The sequence below is a fragment of the Microcaecilia unicolor genome, chromosome 10 (genome assembly GCF_901765095.1).
Source record: "Microcaecilia unicolor chromosome 10, aMicUni1.1, whole genome shotgun sequence".
Taxonomy (NCBI): domain Eukaryota; kingdom Metazoa; phylum Chordata; class Amphibia; order Gymnophiona; family Siphonopidae; genus Microcaecilia; species Microcaecilia unicolor.
Window position 1 is genome coordinate 64,443,466 of NC_044040.1, and position 20,211 is coordinate 64,463,676.

The following is a 20,211-nucleotide window of genomic DNA, read 5'->3' on the forward strand; positions in this document are numbered from 1 at the left end:
ATACTTAACCAATTAGCAGCACTAATTGGCTTTAATTAGAATTTGTGTGCACAACTTTCTAGGTGTATTCTACAATGCGATGCGTGTAAATTCTCATGTGTGCCATCAAAAATGGAACATGGCCATGGACGGGTTGTGTGCATTTCAAAAAACTATGCGCACTATTTATAGAATACACTCAATCTGTGCCTAACTTAGGCACCGGTATTTAGGCCTGGTTTTAGGTGGCCTAAATGGGTGTGCCTAAATTTTAGTCGCAAGAACAGCGCATAAGCATATTCTGTAAACTACACCTAACTTTAGGCATAGTTTATAGAATCAAGCTAAATGCATGGTTTTTCAGCACCAATTTTAAGGCACCATTTATAAAATTTGGCCCTAAGGCGCCTACTTTCCTTTATAGAATACTACCCTGATCAGGTATTTAAGCACTTACTATTAAAGCATAGCACGTAATGCCAGCCATAGAGCTGGTGTGTTAGCACCTAAGTTCTGTAGACATGTGTGTAACTTACGGTATTTTATAAGTTACACATGTACATTTGAGCCCCACCCACGTGTACACCCTCCTTGCAAATATACAATATGGGGGTCTTTTACTAAGTGGCGGTAAACCGCTGGCTAAACTGTAAGTACTGCCGGGCTACCGCAGTAGTTCCCAACCCCAGCGTATGCCATTTCTGGCGCTACAAAAATTTTATTTTATTTATTTATTTTATTTTTGTAGTGCCAGTGTTTACCTGGCGGTATTCGGGCAGTGCTGTGCACTACCCAGTTACCTCTAGGTTAGCATGGGAGCCCTTAGGTGGCGGTAAGTGCTCCCCCCAAAATGGTCGCATGGCAAGTTCTTTACTTGCCGTACAGCCATTTCTTAAAAAACAAAAAAACAGCCCTTTACCCGCTATGAAAAAAAGAGGGACTTAGCCTGCGTCAAAAACACTTTTGCTGCAGCTTAGTAAAAGGACCACTATCAGGCTTATTTTCGAAAGAGAAGGGCGCTCATCTTCCGACACAAATCGGGAGAGGGGCGTCCTTCTCTCAGGGTTGCCCAAATTGGCATAATCGAAAGCCGATTTTGGGCGTCCTCAACTGCTTCCCATCATGGGGACAACCAAAGTTCACGGGGGCGTGTCGGCACTGTAATGAAGGCGAGACTGGGGCGTGATTAAGAGATGGGTGTCTTCAGCTGATAATGGAAAAAAGAAGGGTGTCCCTGATGTGAGCACTTGTTTGACTTTACTTGGTCCATTTTTTCTTGTGACCAAGCCGTGAAAAGGTACCCGAACTGACCAGATGACCACCGGAGGGAATCTGGGATGACCTCCCCTTACTCCCCCAGTGGTCACCAACCCCCTCCCACCCTAAAAAAAAAACTTAAAACTTTTTTTGCCAGCCTCTATGCCAGCCTTAAATGTTATACCTAGTTCCATGAAAGCAGTATGCAGGTCCCTGGAGCAGTTTTAGTGGGTGCAGTACACTTCAGGCAGGCACACCCAGGCCCATCCCCCCCCCCACCTGTTACACTTGTGGTGGTAAATGTGAGCTCTCCAAAACCCACCCGAAACCCACTGTACCCACATATAGGTGCCCCCTTCATCCCTTAGGGCTATGGTAGTGGTGTACAGTTGTGGGGAGTGGGTTTTGGGGGGCTCAGCACCCAAGGTAAGGGAGCTATGCACCTGGGAGCAATTTGTGAAGTCCACTGCAGTGCCTCTTAGGGTGCCCGGTTGGTGTCCTGGCATGTCAGGGGACCAGTGCACTACAAATGCTGGCTCCTCCCATGACCAAAGGGCTTGGATTTGGTCGTTTTTGAGATGGGCGTTCTCGATTTCCATTATGGCTAAAAACCGGGGACGTGGTCATGAGTGGAGAAATGAGTGTTTCATGGGCATTCAAAAATGTATGCACATAGTTTTAGAATATGACCCAGTGTGTGTAAATCTACAAGCATGGATTTACACCACATTTGTGTTGGTGTAAATGGAGACATTTAGTTTTTATGCACTGGCATATCAGCTAAGCATATATACCATGCCTAAATCTTATAGAATACTCTTAGACAGAAATGTTTTCAGCATGGATTTTTTAAGCACCATATATAGAATCTACCCTATGTGTGCAAATGTCAAACTTACCACAGGACGCCTGCGCACGTCCTGCTGTAAGCCCTTTTAAACTGTGTTAGCAGTGTGTTAGTATCTAACACAGCTTAGTAAAAGGGCCCCATAATCTGTTACATATTAATTTAAGAAATTCTTCAAAAATGACAGCCCAGATTAACAGTGGCAGTAGAGAAAACCAACAACAAAAAGAAAAAAAGGGAGAGATGTGGAATTATCCTTATTCAAAGATACCTAAATGATCAAAAGAGAACTTGAATTACTTAAAACCAGTCAGCCAGTAACACAAGATTACTATCCATGTTCCTGTAAAAATTTCTTCTGATGTGAAGAATTATAAAAAGTATATTGAGTCCCCTGATATGTAATATAATATTTAAAGGAAAAATGTAGGGAAAAAAGTAGCTCCCATAGCCAAAACAGAATTCTTTAATGCCAAAAATACTTTTCTTGACATTTCAGATTTGCGAACTGCATCTGGGGAAAAAAGTATACATTTTATATTTTGTCTACATCCAATTTTTCAAATTTTTGGTTTGCTCGTAAAATTTCAAAAATTGACCTTAGAAAATAGACTTAAAATATATACTATCCAATTATGGTATTATCTGAAGAAGAAAAAATAAAAGCAACCTTAAAGAAAAAAAAAGTCACAAATTTTTCCATCTGGGTGAAATAAAAATATTTAAAAAGGGAAATTAATGAAAATGAGTTGACGTAAGGGTAAAATAATGAATTTTATCAAATATGCACAGGACGTGATGAGCAGAATACATGTGTTGGTACTTAGCCACGATCTCTATTTAGCATATTTGAACTTTAGTTTTGTTTTTTTTTAATTATTAAACTTTTTTTTAAATAATTGAATAATGTCTTTTCATGAAGGTTTAAGGAAGCTCATGCAAGTGTTCTTCATGGAGATGAATATATTTTACATTCTAATGGGACATTGGAAATTCCTATAGTCCAAAAGGACGATAGTGGCACATACACATGTATAGTGCGGAATAAAGAAGGGAAGGCACAGAACGAGGTGCTGTTAGAAGTCAAAGGTAACCTTGAATACATTTAGAGAATTTCAATTTTAATAATATAATAATGGAGTTTGTAATTCTGTGAAATGTCTAATCTGTGAAATTTCAGATCCAACAATAATAATCAGGCAGCCAGAATACAAAGTCACACAGAGGTTTGGGAGAACTTCATTTGAGTGCAAAGTGAAGCATGATCCTACGTTACTACCCACAATTGTATGGCTGAAGGATGATGATGAGCTGCCTATCAGTGAAAGGTATTCTTCCTCTTACATGTTCCTTTTATAATTCACTGATTTAGGAGCTTGTGTAATAAAGAAAACATTAAAGTTTTTCATAGTTATTTTATGGGTGTTTTTCTTCCCATGCATGGTACTTCAAGTTTTAACCCCCAGTGTACAAAAATAATGATATATATTTACTGATAAGACCATTACAATATGCACACAATAGAAACCCTTCAGGGTCTCTACATTAACAGCCCAGAAGTTAGAACTTTTCAGTAAGTACAAACTAACTTTACACATGGTAAGGATGTGCATGTGTTGGTGCATTTTTGGTGCCCTTTTACTAAGCTTCATTGGACACTAACAAGTGCCTGACACACCAAAACTGGCCTAAATTCTGTGTTAGTTTTGCCATGTGCATGCACTAACCATGCGCTAAATAGGAAATGTCCCTTGTTTTCCCCATTCATAATTTGGACATTGCAGTTTGTAAAATGGATGTTCATGCTGGATGTTTCCAGCACATGGATGTCCATCTCACATGTACTTTAGAACATGTGAGATGGACATGTATCCTGTTCTAAAATACATATCGGATGAACATCCATTTGCGACATTCTGAATTCTCAATGGAGAAGGGTAGATAGTGGGGTTCCCCAGTGGTCTGTTCTGGGACTGCTGCTTTTTAACATATTTATAAATGATCTAGAGATGGGAGTAACTAGTGAAGTAATTAAATTTTCTGATGACACAAATTTATTCAAAGTTGTTAAATCTCAAGAGGATTGTGAAAATTTACACGAGAACCTTACGAGACTGGGAGACTGGATGTCTAAATGGCAGATGACGTTTAATGTAAGCAAGTGCAAAGTGATGCATATGGGAAAGAGGAACCCGAATTTTAGCTATGTAATGCAAGGTTCCACATTAGGAATCACCGACCAAGAAAGGGATCTAGGCATCATCGTTGATGAGACGTTGAAACCCTCTTGTCAGTGTGCTGCGGCAGCTAAGAAAGCAAATAGAAGGTTAGGTATTATTATTAGGAAATGAATGGAAAACAAAAATGAGGACATTATAATGCCTTTGTATCTGTCCATGGTGCGACCGCACCTTGAATATTGTGTTCAATTCTGGTCACCGCATCTCAAAAAAGATACAGTGGAATTAGAAAAGGTACAGAGAAGGGTGATGAAAATGATAAAGGGGATGGGATGACTTCCCTATGAGGAAATGCTGAAGCAGCTAGGGCTCTTCAACTTGGAGAAAAGATGGCTGAGGGGAGATATGATAGAGGTCTATAAAATAATGAGTGGAGTGGAATGGGTACACGTGAATCGTTTGTTTACTCTTTCCAAAAATACTAGGACTAGGGGGCATGCGTTGAAGCTACAATGTAGTAAATTTAAAATGAATCGGAGAAAAAGTTTCTTCACTCAACGTGTAATTAAACTCTGAAATTCATTGCCAGAGAATGTGGTAAAGGCGGTTAGCTTAGCAGGGTTTAAAAATGTTTGAACAGCTCCCCAAAGGAAAAGTCCATAGTCCATTATTAAAATGACTTGGGGAAAATCCACTGCTTATTTCTGGGATAATGTGTTGAACTTTTTTGGGATCTTGCTAGGTATTGTGACCTGGATTGGCCACTGTTGGAAATAGAATGCTGGGCTTGATGGACCTTTGGTCTGTCCCAGTGTGGCGATATTTATGTACTTATGACTTGGACGTCCATATTCTGAGTTGGACGTCCTTTCTAAAATGCCCCTTCACGTGTGCAAGTACCATTAATTAAATTGTGACATTGCAAGGTTTTTTTGTTTTGTTTTGTTTTTTAACATTTTGAGGCAGAAATAACAATTGTGCGATTAAGCGGAATTATACCCTTGAGTAAATCCATGGCTGACATGAACTTAAAAAAAAATCCATGCACATTTTGCAAAACTAGAAGGTGAAATTTGTTTGAATTTTCATGTAATGTGAAATACTTGTATAAAATTTGGCCCACCTAAACCATGCTTATATAATTTCCCCTGATAAAATGTTGCATTCCTGGGATCTACACATGGAAATACTGTAGTGGCGTTTTGAAAACACCAATTTCACATGTCTAGAACATATAGATATTTCTAAAATGATCTCCTAAGTGTAGGAGAGCTCACAGTATTAAAACTGGGGCCCTTTTACAAAGGTGTGGGGACTAACGTGCGGGTAGCGCATACCTAATCGCACTACCACCGCGGTAATTCCAAGTGTGGCACATGCCGAATCCTGTGGTAGAAAATTTTCTATTTTTTACCGCGGGGGGGGGGGGGGGCGATTCCGGCAGTAACCGGCAGCATGCCCATGTTGGCGCACGCTGCTTGGTTACCGCATGGGTAGCGTGTGAGCCCATACCGCTAGATCAATGGATGGCGGTAAGGGCTCAGGTCATAAATTGGTGTGCGCTAGTCTTAATATTAGTTCACGCCCATTTCCTGGCCCATTGAAAAATTGCCTTTTCCCAGCTGCAGTAAAAAATGACCCAGTGTGCGCCTAAAAGATGCGTCCACACTACCGCAGGCCACTTTTTACTGCAGCTTTGTAAAAGGACCCCACTGTGAGCAACATAACATTGGCTTAGCCTCAGAGTGAGGCTTAGTTTTGAAGTATGGGAAAGGGGGGTTGGATTTTGTAGGGGTTGGTGGGATGATAGGGTGCTAGCATCAGGAGAAGGGGGGTAGGCTTGGTGATCGGTGGGTGAGGAATGCTTTGGCGATTAGTTAGCGGAATGAAGTGATTTTTGGCAAGCTCAGGTAGAGTGTGAGGGTGGATATGGGGATGGTGAGCTACACTTATCTGTTGAATTGTTAAAAGTTTAAAGGACATCATTTGTTGTTAATATATTTTACTGTGATAAAGCTGCGGCCCTTGTTTTTTGCCACATATTGGTGTGTCAGGATTGTTATTTTTGTAATGTGTAATTGAGTTAGGTGTTTTCCATGATGAGTGTGCGAACGTCAGTATTATGTAATTATTCATTATACTAAGTGTGCATTACACTGAGGAGGTCATTAAGGCATTGACTTTTGTATTCAGTACTTCTAACATTCCCTTGTACTTCAGTTTTTGATTTATTTCATGCTATTTGTCCATATTTTTTATGAAATATGGGAAAATGTTGAAATCCACCATGTTCTGATTCCCAAAATCATCAAAAAATAGGGTGGGTTGCTTTTATGACAAATGTAATTCACTAATTGATTTGTTGTTTAATTATGTGTAAAGAAGGGGGGGCGTGTCTTAAGATGGCGGCATGCTGAGTTCTGTGAGCGCGTCTCTGCCATGGTTTTCTGAATTTACTCTTTTTTCTTCGTGACAAGATGCCCCATACCAAACGTAAGGGGATTGTAAGAGCAGCTGCCTCGACTGTTCTGACATCTTCCCCGGTACAGCAAACTATGGAGAGATACGCTACAAAACTACCTACCCTAAGCACCGAGAGGGGCTCCGCTGTCTCGGTGGGTGAAGAATCCCTGGGAGACTTGGGGCTGGAAATTTCACTCTCCCCTCCGGATCTCAATCCCCCGCCGCTCCCCGAAGCATGCCTATCCCGACGCGATCGACCTGACCCGGAAGTGGTTGGAGGTATGACGGCGTCTCGAGGAAAGGGAGAAGCAGTGCATGAGGGAGGCCCGATTCAGAGTGAGTCAACGGCTGAGCGTTTTCCTCCGATAAAACAAATAGCGGCTGTGTCACTGGAGAGCATTTGGAGTGCTCTCCAGCGGGTAGAAACGACGGTTGCCAATTCAGCGAAAGAAATAAAAGAATTAGTAAGTACAGTCGAAAATCTTTCCCTATCATTTAATGCTGCAAAACAAGAAACATTAGAGCAAATGGGTGCTCTTAAGCAAGATGTTGTTAAGTTGAAGGATATTTCAACCTCAATTGTAAAAGATAATTTATCTACACAACGCAGATTAGAACAATTAGAGAACTTTAACCGTAGGCTGAATTTAAGACTCTTGAATTTTCCGAAGGAACTGGGAATTAATCCTCAAGATGCCTTTAAAGCATATTTGCTGGAAGTTTTAAAATTTTCCCCGGAAACTATACCACCATTGAATAAGGTTTATTATATTCCAACAAAAAAATCACCTGAAATTTCTGCTGAAGCTATCCCAGATGAAAATCAAGAAGAACTTCTGAATGTATCTGAACTTTTAGATTTAACATTGAATGTGAACTCTGAAAGAACTACCTTAATAGCATCCTTTATTTTCCAACAAGATGTAGATGCGGTAATGCGTATTTACTTTAAAAAAATGCAAACTTTGTTTAGAGGTAAAAAAGTCTGGATTTATCCTGATATTACTAAACAGACTCAGGAAAGGAGGAAACTGTTTCTACTTATGCGAACAGATGTAATATCTTTAGGTGCCTCTTTTTACCTTAATTATCCATGTAAATGTGTTATTAAGTATATGAGTTTAAAATATATTTTCTACCAGCCAGAACAGCTGAAAACATTTATAAATATGAAAAAAATTGGTCAACCGCCGATCTAGATGAGATATATGGAATAATTGGATAGGTAGCATGCTAAGCATATTACTACTTTTGAGTTTTTCCTCTTTTTGTTTTAGTAGTTTTTCTAAATTAGACTAGCCCCTTGCTTTAGTGGTCTAAAGAAGAGTAAAAGATATAATTTCCTTGAATTTTTTTTTTGTTAATGGAGAATTTATCTCTGTATAAAATATACATGTCTGTATTTCCTGTTCAAATGTAACGGATTGTTTAATTTGATTTAAAATGAATAAATATATATAAAAAAAAAAAAAAAAAATTATGTGTAAAGAACATTCGAAGTCTGCCTCATAAAGATTCAGAATGTGAAATCAATTCTTATGAGTACATTTAACTTTATTTCCTCTCAAGCTACACTGCTCTAGTTTCCTGGAGTTCATTTTATAATTCATTTGCCGTAAAAGTGCTTTCTCTGAAGGGTACCCTGTCTTTTCATCGTAATATGTTAGAGATCAAATATAACAGCAATTTAAGGAGTTCTTTTACTAAACTGCTGTGTAAAGTGACCATCGTGCACACTTACATGGGTCTTTCCCATGTGCTAAAGATCATTTTTACCACAGCTGGAAAATGGTTTATTTTCCATTTTCCCAATTAATGACCATGTGCTAATGTTGCCATTAGCATACAGCCATTAACAAAAATTAGCATGTGAGCCCTTACCGCCACCCATTTTTGTAGGCGGTAAGGACTCATTTAATAATCCTGTGCTAATCAGTTAGTGTGAGGTAATGTGGCTGTACTAAATGATTTGCTCTGTCACACCCAGACATGCCCCCTCCAACAAAAATTCAGGATTTTTTTTTAAGTGCTTGGTTTGCGTGCACATTGGTATTTTTTTTAACCAGAGGATACCTCAGCACATCCCACTGTAAACCCTTTTAAGATGCTATAAGCGCACGCTAGCGCTTACTGTATCTTAGTAAAAGGACCCCTAATGGAAAATATCTTCTGAGAGAAAAATCTGCTGGGGCAATATTGTAAGACCCAGATTCTACCTAGGGTGCAGTGAGTTACGCATGTTAAATTGGTGAGTGCCCAATTTAAGCATGCAAATTAATTGATTAATGAGCCAATCAGTGCAGATAATTGGGTGATAACTAATTATCAGCACTAATTGGCCCTAATTAGAATTCACACACATATCATATTCTATAACGATCTGCATGTAAATCCTAATGCGCGTCAATATTTGGGGGCTAGGCTTTGAGGCATTAGCATATAGAATTGAGCCTAACTGTAGGCGCCCGCAATTAGGCCAACTCATAGCAAGCCTAATTGCAGGTACCTACAATTAGGTGCCGTTATGCCCAAAGCATGATCCTATGAAGGACACATACCCTGTATAAAATCGCACTAAGTGCGTTAAATTTTCATCACCAATTTTTAGGTACTATTTATAGAATTTGGCACTAAGTGGATGCCTCTTTTAGGCGCCCCAATGCTGCACAGTAAGAGCATTGGGGCACCTAATGCTGCACCAATAAGAATATCTGGGTGTCTAGATTCTGGACATATTGCAGTGCTGGATGTCCAGTCCCTTTGCAAAATTGGTGCATCCATTTCAACCTTTCAGACATCCATATGCTTTGAAAATAAGTGCCACAATGTCAGTGGGTGTGCCTAAATTGTGACGGGTAAATGCTGACTCACACTAGTATTCTATAACGGAATCTAAACACCCAGATACCATAATAGAATTTGTGCTCAATGTGCTGCATTTTGGTGCCCTTTATAGAATTGCCTCCCCCCCCCCCCCCCATTAACTCTTGTAGTTCTACCACCATTGTCTCTGTTTCATTTTTATCTGCAGGGGTGGAAACCCTCACTGGCTCTTACACAGGTGTCCACGGCAACTTTCAGATGTCGGTTTAATATTAGGCATGTGTTTTATTTCTAAGGTCCATGTGGCAGATAGCACACTCTAAAGGGTCCTTAAGGTGCACTAATGGATTTAGTGTGCACTAAATAAGATGCCCTTAGGAATATAATGGGCTTCTTATCACTTACAGCTAAATCCATTAGCACACCTTAGTAAAAGGACCCCTAAGGGAGGGAAGTTAGTGAGCTACCATTAAGATATGTTATTATTGGTAACTAAGTCTCATTGCGTAAAATGGATCTGTGCTAAAATAGCATGAGTTAGTCGTAAAATAACATAACTACACTCCTTACACTATTAATGCTAACAATTAGTAAATGGCCCTTAGATTTGACCATCTTGACTTTATGCAAATTTTAGAATATAAAATCAGTTCATAAAGAACCACATAATAATATAATACTTTCCCCAAATGTCCTGGCAGCATACTTTATTCTCTGATCTAAACGTTTTGGTGGAAAGGTCTGAGGCATTGGTCTGTTTATTGCATGAGAAGTGGTAATTCTGACTTTGGGATGGAAAAAATGTTGATAAAATCCATTCTATGCAGTGAAGAACTTTGAATGTTTTGTTTATTGACAGGTTTATTGTTGGTAAAGACCATTTGATGATCACTAACACAACGGATACAGATGAAGGCACCTATACTTGTGTAGCAAATACTTCTCTAGACAGTGTTTTTGCTAGTGCAGTGCTCACTGTTGTTGGTAAGTACATTTTTATAGAACAAAAACACAAAAAGGGTTACATTTTCTAGATGAAACAGAAGTATGTTAGAAATCCTATGACCCTAGAGAAAAATAGATGCTTTTCAGGTTTTGTTAGCGTTTGATGAATTAATGTGAAACTTGTGCAAATGATTAAAAAATTGACTTTACGAATATTTGTTCTTTTTATGCTTGAAAAAAATAATATATAGTATTTGCCATGGAGCTCATTGCATTTAAGGGCATAGTTATCAATGTGGGCTACCATTAACTTTAAAATAACACATTTTAACAGTAGCCTATTTAGGTAATGTTCCCCTTTAGAAATGTAATACCCACTTGTGGATGTCCCTGGAGTCTCCATTGGGTAGGTTCCATTGGGCCATGGAATAGTTGGTGCCTGGTGCCTCCGCCTGGGGAAGAAAGATGTTAGTGGATAGGATTTCCCTCTTTCCCCCTGAAGAAATTCAAAAAGACTGCTATGAACAAGCATTAAAAAGTTTGCTGAGAAGTATTTGTGATAATCAACTTATATAAGTCTTCTGAATGCAGGGTTCAATAAACAAACCACAAACAACCTTTGAACCCTCTTGCCAATGTGGCAGCTTTAAACAAATCTCCCTGGTCCTTTATTAAATCTTTTTATTGGAGTGGCAATATTACCTGTGTTCCCCCATACTCCATTCCTGAGTCTTTTCCCTCATGCATCCCCACCAGTTCCCCCACATCTCACCCTCCTGCTAGATATCCAACAAGGGGTTGAGTCAGTCTGGCTCGGCCAGTCTATGGTGCTGGGCTCCAAGTGCCAGTTGCACTTCCAGGAGCCTCCACCCCCTCCTCCTCCTCCTTCCAGTGCTGCTTCCAAAATGGCGGCGCCCTGCCCAGTGCATCCTGCAAATGATGGTAAAAAATGTCAGAGCTCCATACTGCTTTTCAAAGTACTACTACTAATCATTTCTATATCACTACTAGACATACTCAGCACTGTACACATTATGTGAAGGTACTTTTTTCTGTCCCTAGAGGGCTCACAATCTTAAGTTTTTATACATGGGGCAATAGAAGGTTAGGTTACTTGCCCAAGTTCACAGGAAGCTGTACAGGGAATTGAAACCAGGTTGCCAAGATCAAAGTCTGTTGCACTAACCATGAGTCTACTCCTCCACTCTCTTTAAGTGCTTTAAAACACCCTTCTGTGCATTAAAACCCCTTTCCTTTAGGAGGGGTTTTAGAAATAATACAGAACTTTTTTTAATGAGGTATGTGGCTTAACTTTAAAAGGTTGGCAGGTGGGTGGAAATTAATTAAGATGAAAGTTCATCAGAACTTTTAAATGAGAAACTTTTTAAATCAACCTTCTCCTGAATTAAAAAATGCAACACAGTGGACGGTGTCAAATATTGCTTTAAAGGGGTAATTTTACAATGTTTTTTCCCCCATGTAAAGACAGTCGTAGGCATGGAAATGACCTTTTATAAAATTGTGTACAGCCTATAATGACACATTTCTACAAATCATATTCAAGAATTCAGTTGCTAAAGACAATTCTGTAAGCTGGTGCCTAAAGTTAGGAGCCAATAGTGGGCCTATTTTATAGAAAATTAGTTCTTACGCATGTGATTGGCACCATTAATTAACAGTTACACACATAAATATTAGGTGCTATTCTATAAACAGTGCACCCATATAGTTTAGTGTTCAATTGTCAGGGTGAGTGTATATATGGATGGGACATAGGCTGTCATGGGTGTGTTGTCAAATGACACAAAAAAAGGAGAAGTGTCCCCCTAACAACAAACCACAAAACTGTAAAAAAAAAAAAAAAGTATGGGGTAAACCAATGTATTTCCAAAACAATAGGTTTATTCAAAACAGAGTTGATGCAGTCCTGCGTTTCGGCGCCAACCGCACCTGCTTCAGGAGTCAAAGAAATTTTCTCAGTCCACTGATGATTATATTAAACAGATGGCATAAAAAATCCAATGCTACAGCATTCAAATCACTGAAGAACAGGATATTGCTAAACAAAAGCGTGCCAAACATAGATCATGCCGCAGCATAGCGCGTGCTTGTCCTCTGTGGCATGCTCTGTTTGGCACACTTTCGCTTAGCGATATCCTATTCTTCAGTGATTTGTATGCTGTAGCATTGGATTTTTTATGCCATCTGTTTAATATAATCATCAGTGGACTGAGAAAATTTCTTTGACTCCTGAAGCAGGTGCGGTTGGCGCTGAAACGCAGGACTGCATTGAGTCTGTTTTTAATAAACCTACTGTTTTGGAAATACATTGATCTGTCCCCTACTTTTTTTTTCTTCTTTCTTTTTTTTGCAGTTTTGTGTTAAATGATGTACACAGGTTATGCAATGTCAGTTGTGTGCGTAGCATGGCACATTTAGACAAGCCTATTTACGCCAGTCACTGACCTGTCATATGTGGGTACACCTACCTTTTGCTGCACTGATGCAGCTTTGTAGTATTCTGTAACAGCTTAGGCATGCACTTAGGTGTCCTTTTACGAAGGTGCACTAGCATTTTTAGCACGCACTAAATGCTAGAGACGCCATAGGAATATATGGGCATCTCTAACATTTAGCACATGCATATTTAACGCTTGCGCTAGAAAAGCTAGTGCAACTTTGTAAAAGGACCCCTTAAGCCATTATAGAATTAGCACTAACCGTGCTCTTTTTTTTTTCTGCACCAATTTATAGAATTGCTGCCATATTTTATAAAATGCATGGGTACATGCATAAAATACATAAATACATCAGCCTCGGAGTAGCTATAAATTTGTGGGCTTCAATTTGCACACCATTGGGGCTGGTTCTAAGAGCCTATTTTATAAACATAATTAAGCACCTAGGTTGTGGCTTTAGACGCAGCATCCTATTATAAAATTAGCCCCAAACCCCTGGATTCTATATATGGTGCCCCGATTTGGGCACCATCCTTAGATGCACATACAATTTAATTGGCTAACAAGCTATTAGCAAGCAATAATTGACCACCAATAACCAATTATTGACAATTGGCACCAAATAGGATTTGCTCACGTATCTGGCTGTGTGCTACTCTATAACGCTTAGTGCCCAAGTTGCACGTCTTGTTACAAAATAATGGTTCAGCGCACCCAACTTGGGTGCCAGTATTTTCACCATGTTTCAGCAGGCGTAAGTCTGGCACCCAAAGTTAAAGGTGCGGGAATCAGTGCTAAGCACAATTCTGTAAAGGGCACGTGCACTTTATGGAATTGTGCATAGCGTCAATTTTTTCCAGCGCTCATTTTTGAACATTTATAGAAACCAGCCCAATGTGGGCATGCTTTTAGGGTAGTTATTGCCGCCTTTTGCATGGGAAATATAATAGCTTTCAAATCCTGGTTACCTGCTTGTCTTGCTTACTGTCTTTTTATTAAATCTTATATATTAACATTCTTTCCAGCTGCTACCCCAACTCCAGCCATCATTTACGGTAAAATAATACCAATTTCTCTTTCAAACATTTGCATGCTGCTCTGTTGTAAAACTTTAACCTTTCTGTCCATTTTTCTCAGAGTAACACCTTTGCCTGTTTTGTTGATTGTGCTTCTGTTTAGAGCTATGTAATGCTGACGTTATGATTTTATAAAACACTGGTATAAACTAGTTCAGTTAACTATAAGCTAAAAGTGTTTTATGTTAGATATTTTATAATTGACATATTTCAAATAACATTCACATACAAAGTCTCAGCTGTGGATTAGGACTTTTAGGCTTATTTTCGAAAGTAATTGCCAGCCATCTTCTGACATAAATCGGGAGATGGCCGGCGATTTTGCAAAAGCGGTGAAATCGGTATAATCGAAAGCGGCGTTTTTGACACCATTGCTACTTTCCCGTCACCGCGCCAGCAAAAGTGCAAGGGGGCATGTCGACGGCGAAGCAAAGGTGGGACATGGGCAGGCATGGGCGTGGCTACCAGATGGGCGGCTTTCACGGATAATGGAAAAAAAGCGGTGTTCATCAGTATTTCGCTGGGTTTACTTGGTCCTTTAATTTTCATGACCAAGCCTCAAAAAGGTGCCCCAATTGACCAGATGACCACCGGAGGGAATGAGGGATGACCTCCCCATACCCCCCCAGTGGTCACCAACCCCCTCCCACACTAAAAAAAATAAAAATAAAACACTTTTTTGCCAGCCTCTATGCCAGCCTCAAATGTCATACCCAGCGCCCTGACAGCAGTATGCAGGTCCCTGGAGCAGTTTTTAATGGGTGCAGTGCACTTCAGACAGGCAGACCCAGGTCCATCCCCCCCCCCCCTACCTGTTACACTTGTGGTGCTGTTGAGCCCTCCAAACCCCCCCAAAACCCACTGTACCCACATGTAGGTGCCCCCCTTCACCCATAAAGGCTATGGTAATGGTGTAGAGTTGTGGGGAGTGGGTTTTGGGGGGATTTTGGGGGGCTCAGCACCCAAGGTAAGGGAGCGATGGACCTAGGAGCTATTTGTATATATTTTTTTAATTTTTAGAAGTGCCCCCTAGGGTACCCGTTTGGTGTCCTGGCATGTCAAGGGGACCAGTGCACTACAAATGCTGGCTCCTCCCACGACCAAATGCCTTGGATTTCGCCGGGTTTGAGATGGCCGGCATTTTTTTCCATTATCACTGAAAAACAAAACCGGCGATCTCAAACCCGGCATAATCCAAGGCATTTGGCCGGGCTAAACCGTATTATCGAAAAAAAAAGATGGCCGGCCATCTTTTTCGAAAATATGGTTCCGGCCAGCTGTTGCGCCGCCACCAAAATAGATTGCCGGTGACCTATTTCACCGGCGATGTTCGATTATGCCCCTCCATGTTACATAAAAAAGCAACATAGTCTAATTGTATAATCAATATAATTTGCAGAGCAACTCGGTAATATTTATAATGGAAAATCCTGGTTTTCATGAAAAACTGTTTAAAACAAAGGTGATCCAGGAGTCTGAAAGAGTCAGAATTTTTGATTTTGCTCAAATTTGTCATCAAATTTTGAAGTGTACTCAAGGGGCATGTTTATTAATGGGCATTAGGATTTGGAGTTAATATGGATTTTAGCATGTGTTAATAACAAATTAAATGCTTTTCCTTTTGAGGGTATGTTTTAATCAGGTCGTGTGCCAGTGTAGTCATTATTGTGCAGAAACTGCTAAGATCTAATGCAGGAGCAATTTAGCCACTCCCTATGTAGGAGACATTAAGTGATTCAGTGCTAACTGAACTGTTATCTACTTACCCCTGGATTCTATATAATGTGATGCGGGTAGCATGCATTTTGTTGGGCACACACCCAATTTACGCATAAGTCAATTAGTGTTGATAATTGGCCAGTAACAACCAATTATCCACCACTAATTGGAAATAATTGGAATTTACACACTCTTCTTTTTAGGTGTATTCTAAAAAGAGGAGCATGTAAATCCAAGCAAGTGTAGCTGAAAAGGAGGTATGGCCATGGGAGGGGTGTGGGCCTGTTGGGGGTGTTACTCAAATTTATGTGTATGGTTATAGAATTTGGGAGAACTCATCTACATTTAGGCGCGGTATTTATATCAGGTTTTCAGTGGTATAAATGGCCATGCCTAAATGTAGATGTGTTCCCTGTTTATAGAATAGTGCTGTGTGTGGCCAGCGTTTCGCAAGGCTGCTTCAGGGTCTCGGTGTCACATGGGAGAATGGGCAGCACGGTTTCCCAACGTTCTTACTGTTAGGAACGCTCTTAGCATTGGGAAGCCGTGCTGTCCATTCTCCCATGTGACACCGAGACCCTGAAGCAGCCTTGCGAAACGCTGGCCACCGTCGGCTCGGCACATGAGCAGAGGAGAGTGCAGCACAGCACTAATTCGGACAACGCGGTCCAGAAGCACCAACTTGAAAGATAAGTGATGGTGCTAATTACGTTATTGTATATTGAAAGAATTGTTCATATAATTGAACAGTAGAACTGAAACATGCTACACTAGCAGGAAATACGTTACATCAGAAGGTTTTGGCCGATGATGAAGGCAGGATCCTTTGATCCGTTCTAGCTTTAACAGATATATTAAAGATCTGTAAGCTCTTTGAGGCCTTTTTCCTGTTAAACATTAGACTGTATTGCATGCAGTTTAATTATAGTCATTTTTTGGCAGCGGATTTTTGGATGTTGAATATAGATTCTAGCTTATCCGCACCCGAGTGGTATATATTTTAGTTGTTCCAAAATTTACACACACTGTTATAGAATATGCCCCTCTGTACCTAAATCTACACACTGGTATTTACACCACGTTATCCTTGATGTAAATGGATGCAGGTAGTTCTAGCACTGGGATATCAACTAAGCCACTTACAGAATACACTTAGGTGGAAATTTGTTCTGCGTGGAATTTTCAGGTGCCATTTATTGAATCTGGACCTAAGTGCTTAATGCCCTTTATTAAACATAACTCAAATGTATTTGTATGTGTCAATATTTAATATTACCATTGGAATAATGACTATTATATCACTCTTTACCTTGATTTTTGTTTTATTTTTGGTCAAGATAAAATTATTTCCATACTTTCTAGTTATTTTATTTTTTTTCTGTAGATGGGTACTGTCCTTGCCTCATGAGTAAGCTACCCCAGAATTCCCTAGAGTTTTTCTTCCCTGTAGCCTGCTGTTTTCCAAAGCAGAAAGAATCCGATGCACATTTTATGGTGGCTTAAGAAACCCCAGAAATATAGTTTGATGTCTTCTCTATTCAAAGAGAAAGTAGAGCATCTCTTAAACATGATTTGACAATTCCTTTGTAAAAAGTAAGGCATATTCCTAAATGCAAAACTGCACACTGTAGCATATAATTCCAAGATACTGGAGGACCACATGCATGTTAGGGGTCTTCTTGCATTGTAAAAACAGTGTGCTATGCAGGAAGAAAAAGGTCAAAATTCATCTAATTTGGATAACATTTGATCAGCTAAATTAAGTTGGTTGCCAGATTTAGGATTTAGTCTTGGCTACCTAACTCCCAGTTTGGTGTGCAGCATTGCTTTGACACCAGAGCATGCAGTACATTGTCAAGGCAATGCTGGATGCCAAACTGGGAGGTAGTAGGTCTGTATACATCTCCCAACTTGGCTTAGCAAGGTTTTAGGGAGCTTTTTATTGGGGGAGGGAAGTGTCAGTGTTTGATACATAGAAAATGAAAGCATTCCATAAATTCACTACCCTTTCCATGAAGAAGTATTTCCTTAGATTACTCCTGAATCTGTCCTCTTTCACTTTCATCCTCTTTTTTTGGTCTGCTCATCTTTAGTTAGCTCCTCACAAACACAGTCTTCTGAATGTAGTTCATGGCCTACCACACTTCCATTCCTATTTTGTTTTGTATTCTGCAGTCCTTCTCCCAGCCCTTCATCTGTGAACACAGAAGCAGAAATATTTGTTAAGCAATTCTACCTTATCAGCTAATGCATATTCCTTTCCTTCACCCTTGAGTCTAACAATGTCATGTTTGAACCCCCCCCCCCCCCCCATTTTAATATATTGGCTATTTTTCTTCCATTTCTTCCGTGCTTTTCTTACTCATTTATTAGTTTTTCTTTGCTTTTCCAGATATCGTTGCCTGTGTTATGTCATAAGGATATCATTGTTGTGGTATGCCATAAGGATCCACTTTCTGTAATCTCTTGAAAGTTGTGAAGGCTAACTTCTTTTTTCGTACCTCTTCAGCTACTACTTTTGAGAACCCAAGCAGCAAGTTTAGAACCTCCACTTTTGAGTGAACTCTCTCCATATCTGGCTTAATATTGAACCACACCATCTGATGGTCACTGGATGCCAGATAATTACCCACTATAACATCAGAAACACTCTTCGCATTTGTAAGCACTAAGTCCAGTATGGCCCCATTCTGTGTAAGTTGTATTGCAAACTGCTGGTACAGTTCTCCACGTATAGAATTCAGGATCTTCCTACTACTAGACAACCAAAAAAAAAAGAATACCCCAATCAACATCTGCCATATTAAAATCACCTGTTATCCTTACTCCTTGAGTATCAGAATTCTGTCGCTTTAATATTATCTTTAACACATAATACCACTGCTCCTCCCTTTCTTCCTACCCTGTCCTTCCTGAACAGATTATAGCTCTGTATAATTATATTTTAGTCATGGCTCTCCACATCTCTGTGACAGCTATTAAAATCAAGTCAGCCTCTATAATAACAGCAGTGCATTTTTTCTAGCAAAAAAGGTGCCAGGACTCAAATTCTATGCCACCCTTTATGGGTGGGATGATCACTGAGGGACCCACCTCACAATAGCCAGGCCCCCTGCAACCTATCATAGAATTTATGACAATGGAAAAGATGCTGGTACTCAGTACCCCCTCAAAAAAGCCCTGAATAACAGTCTCTATATCCAGAGCCTTATTCCCCATATTGCAGGCATTAGTGTACACTGCCTGCCCTTTCCCCCATTTCTATAGAGATGTTTCATTTACAGGGCTTTTACTTACCTGATTTTAGTTTAAAGCTATCTTCAGTAGGTTAGCCAGTCTATTGCTGAAGACAGTTCTCCCCTTCTTTGATAGATGAACACCATCTCTGCTCAGCGGGCTTTGAAAAATCATCCCATGGTCCAGGAAGCCAAAAAGCTTTTGATGACACCATCCGCACAGCCATGTATTCATTTCCAGGCTGTGAAGTTCTTTGTCTTGGACTTACCCTCAACAAGGAAGATGGATCAGAGCACCACTTGAATACCTATCTTCTTTACCCTCTCTTCAGAGCCATGAATCATTTTTTATTCTGAGAAGTATCTAGCAGTATTATGCTAAGTAGATAATAGTGAGTAGGCTAAATGAATCTCAGCAAACTCTCTGTAACATCTTGAATCTTGGCATCTGGCAGACAACACACATTCCAGAACACCATGTCCGGTTGGCAGATGAGATACCTCTGTACCCTTCAGAAGAGACTCATCAACTTCCATTAATGTTTCGCTTCCTAGTGGTTACTGATCTAGCGACTCTGGGTATTTTGGACTTCAGTTCCTCTAGTTTCTGGGATGCTCTCAGCTCCTCCTTCTTTTCCAGTGCTGCATACTGGTTCTTCTGTTTAAGGGCAGGTGAAACAGGGCATTGATCACGCAGGGTGTTGTGATCTGGTTCCAGCTGTCATCTTTCAGCACAGCTTCTTCACCTCTGGTAGTTATCTTTGGTGTCTCATGAAAGATTTCACCAATTTATTTCTTCCTGTCATGGATACTTCTAGTCCTTGCCACCTCCTCTTTCAATTTCTCCACTTCTTTCATGAGGGATTCAAGCTGGAGACATCTTGCACATGGAACCAGTCCTTCATTCTGGATCACACTTTCCATCTGAACAGAGGCAGAGTCTGTAATTGGGGCAACAGCTTTGCTGATGTGTTGTTTTCCAGCCATACTGCAGTTGCAGACGTTTTTTCACCTACCCTACCAAAGCCCCTACCTTTTCCTTAGCTATTTTGTAAATCAAGAGAAGCAGCAAGCCTCTTTATAAACAGGAAAATGTTTAATGAATTGGATGGGAAAAAAGGGAGATCATGGGATACTGTCTTTGATCCCCCCCCCCCCAAACACACACACATACATTGACATTTTTTTTTCTTTAAGTGACAAGGAAGGGTGATCATTGGGGTGGGA

The 20,211-nt window shown here is 40.1% G+C and overlaps 1 protein-coding gene across 3 annotated transcripts in view; it reads left to right on the top strand.

The window, feature by feature from the left end:
- The window catches only part of NRCAM (neuronal cell adhesion molecule), a 231,993-nt gene that overhangs the window by 105,638 nt on the left and 106,144 nt on the right, over positions 1-20,211 (top strand). For all 3 annotated transcript variants that reach the window (XM_030215841.1, XM_030215842.1, XM_030215843.1), the window contains 3 exons: positions 3,006-3,172; positions 3,264-3,411; positions 10,409-10,533. In XM_030215841.1, the coding sequence (XP_030071701.1) occupies positions 3,006-3,172; positions 3,264-3,411; positions 10,409-10,533 (440 nt within the window). The remainder of the gene's footprint in view (positions 1-3,005; positions 3,173-3,263; positions 3,412-10,408; positions 10,534-20,211) is intronic.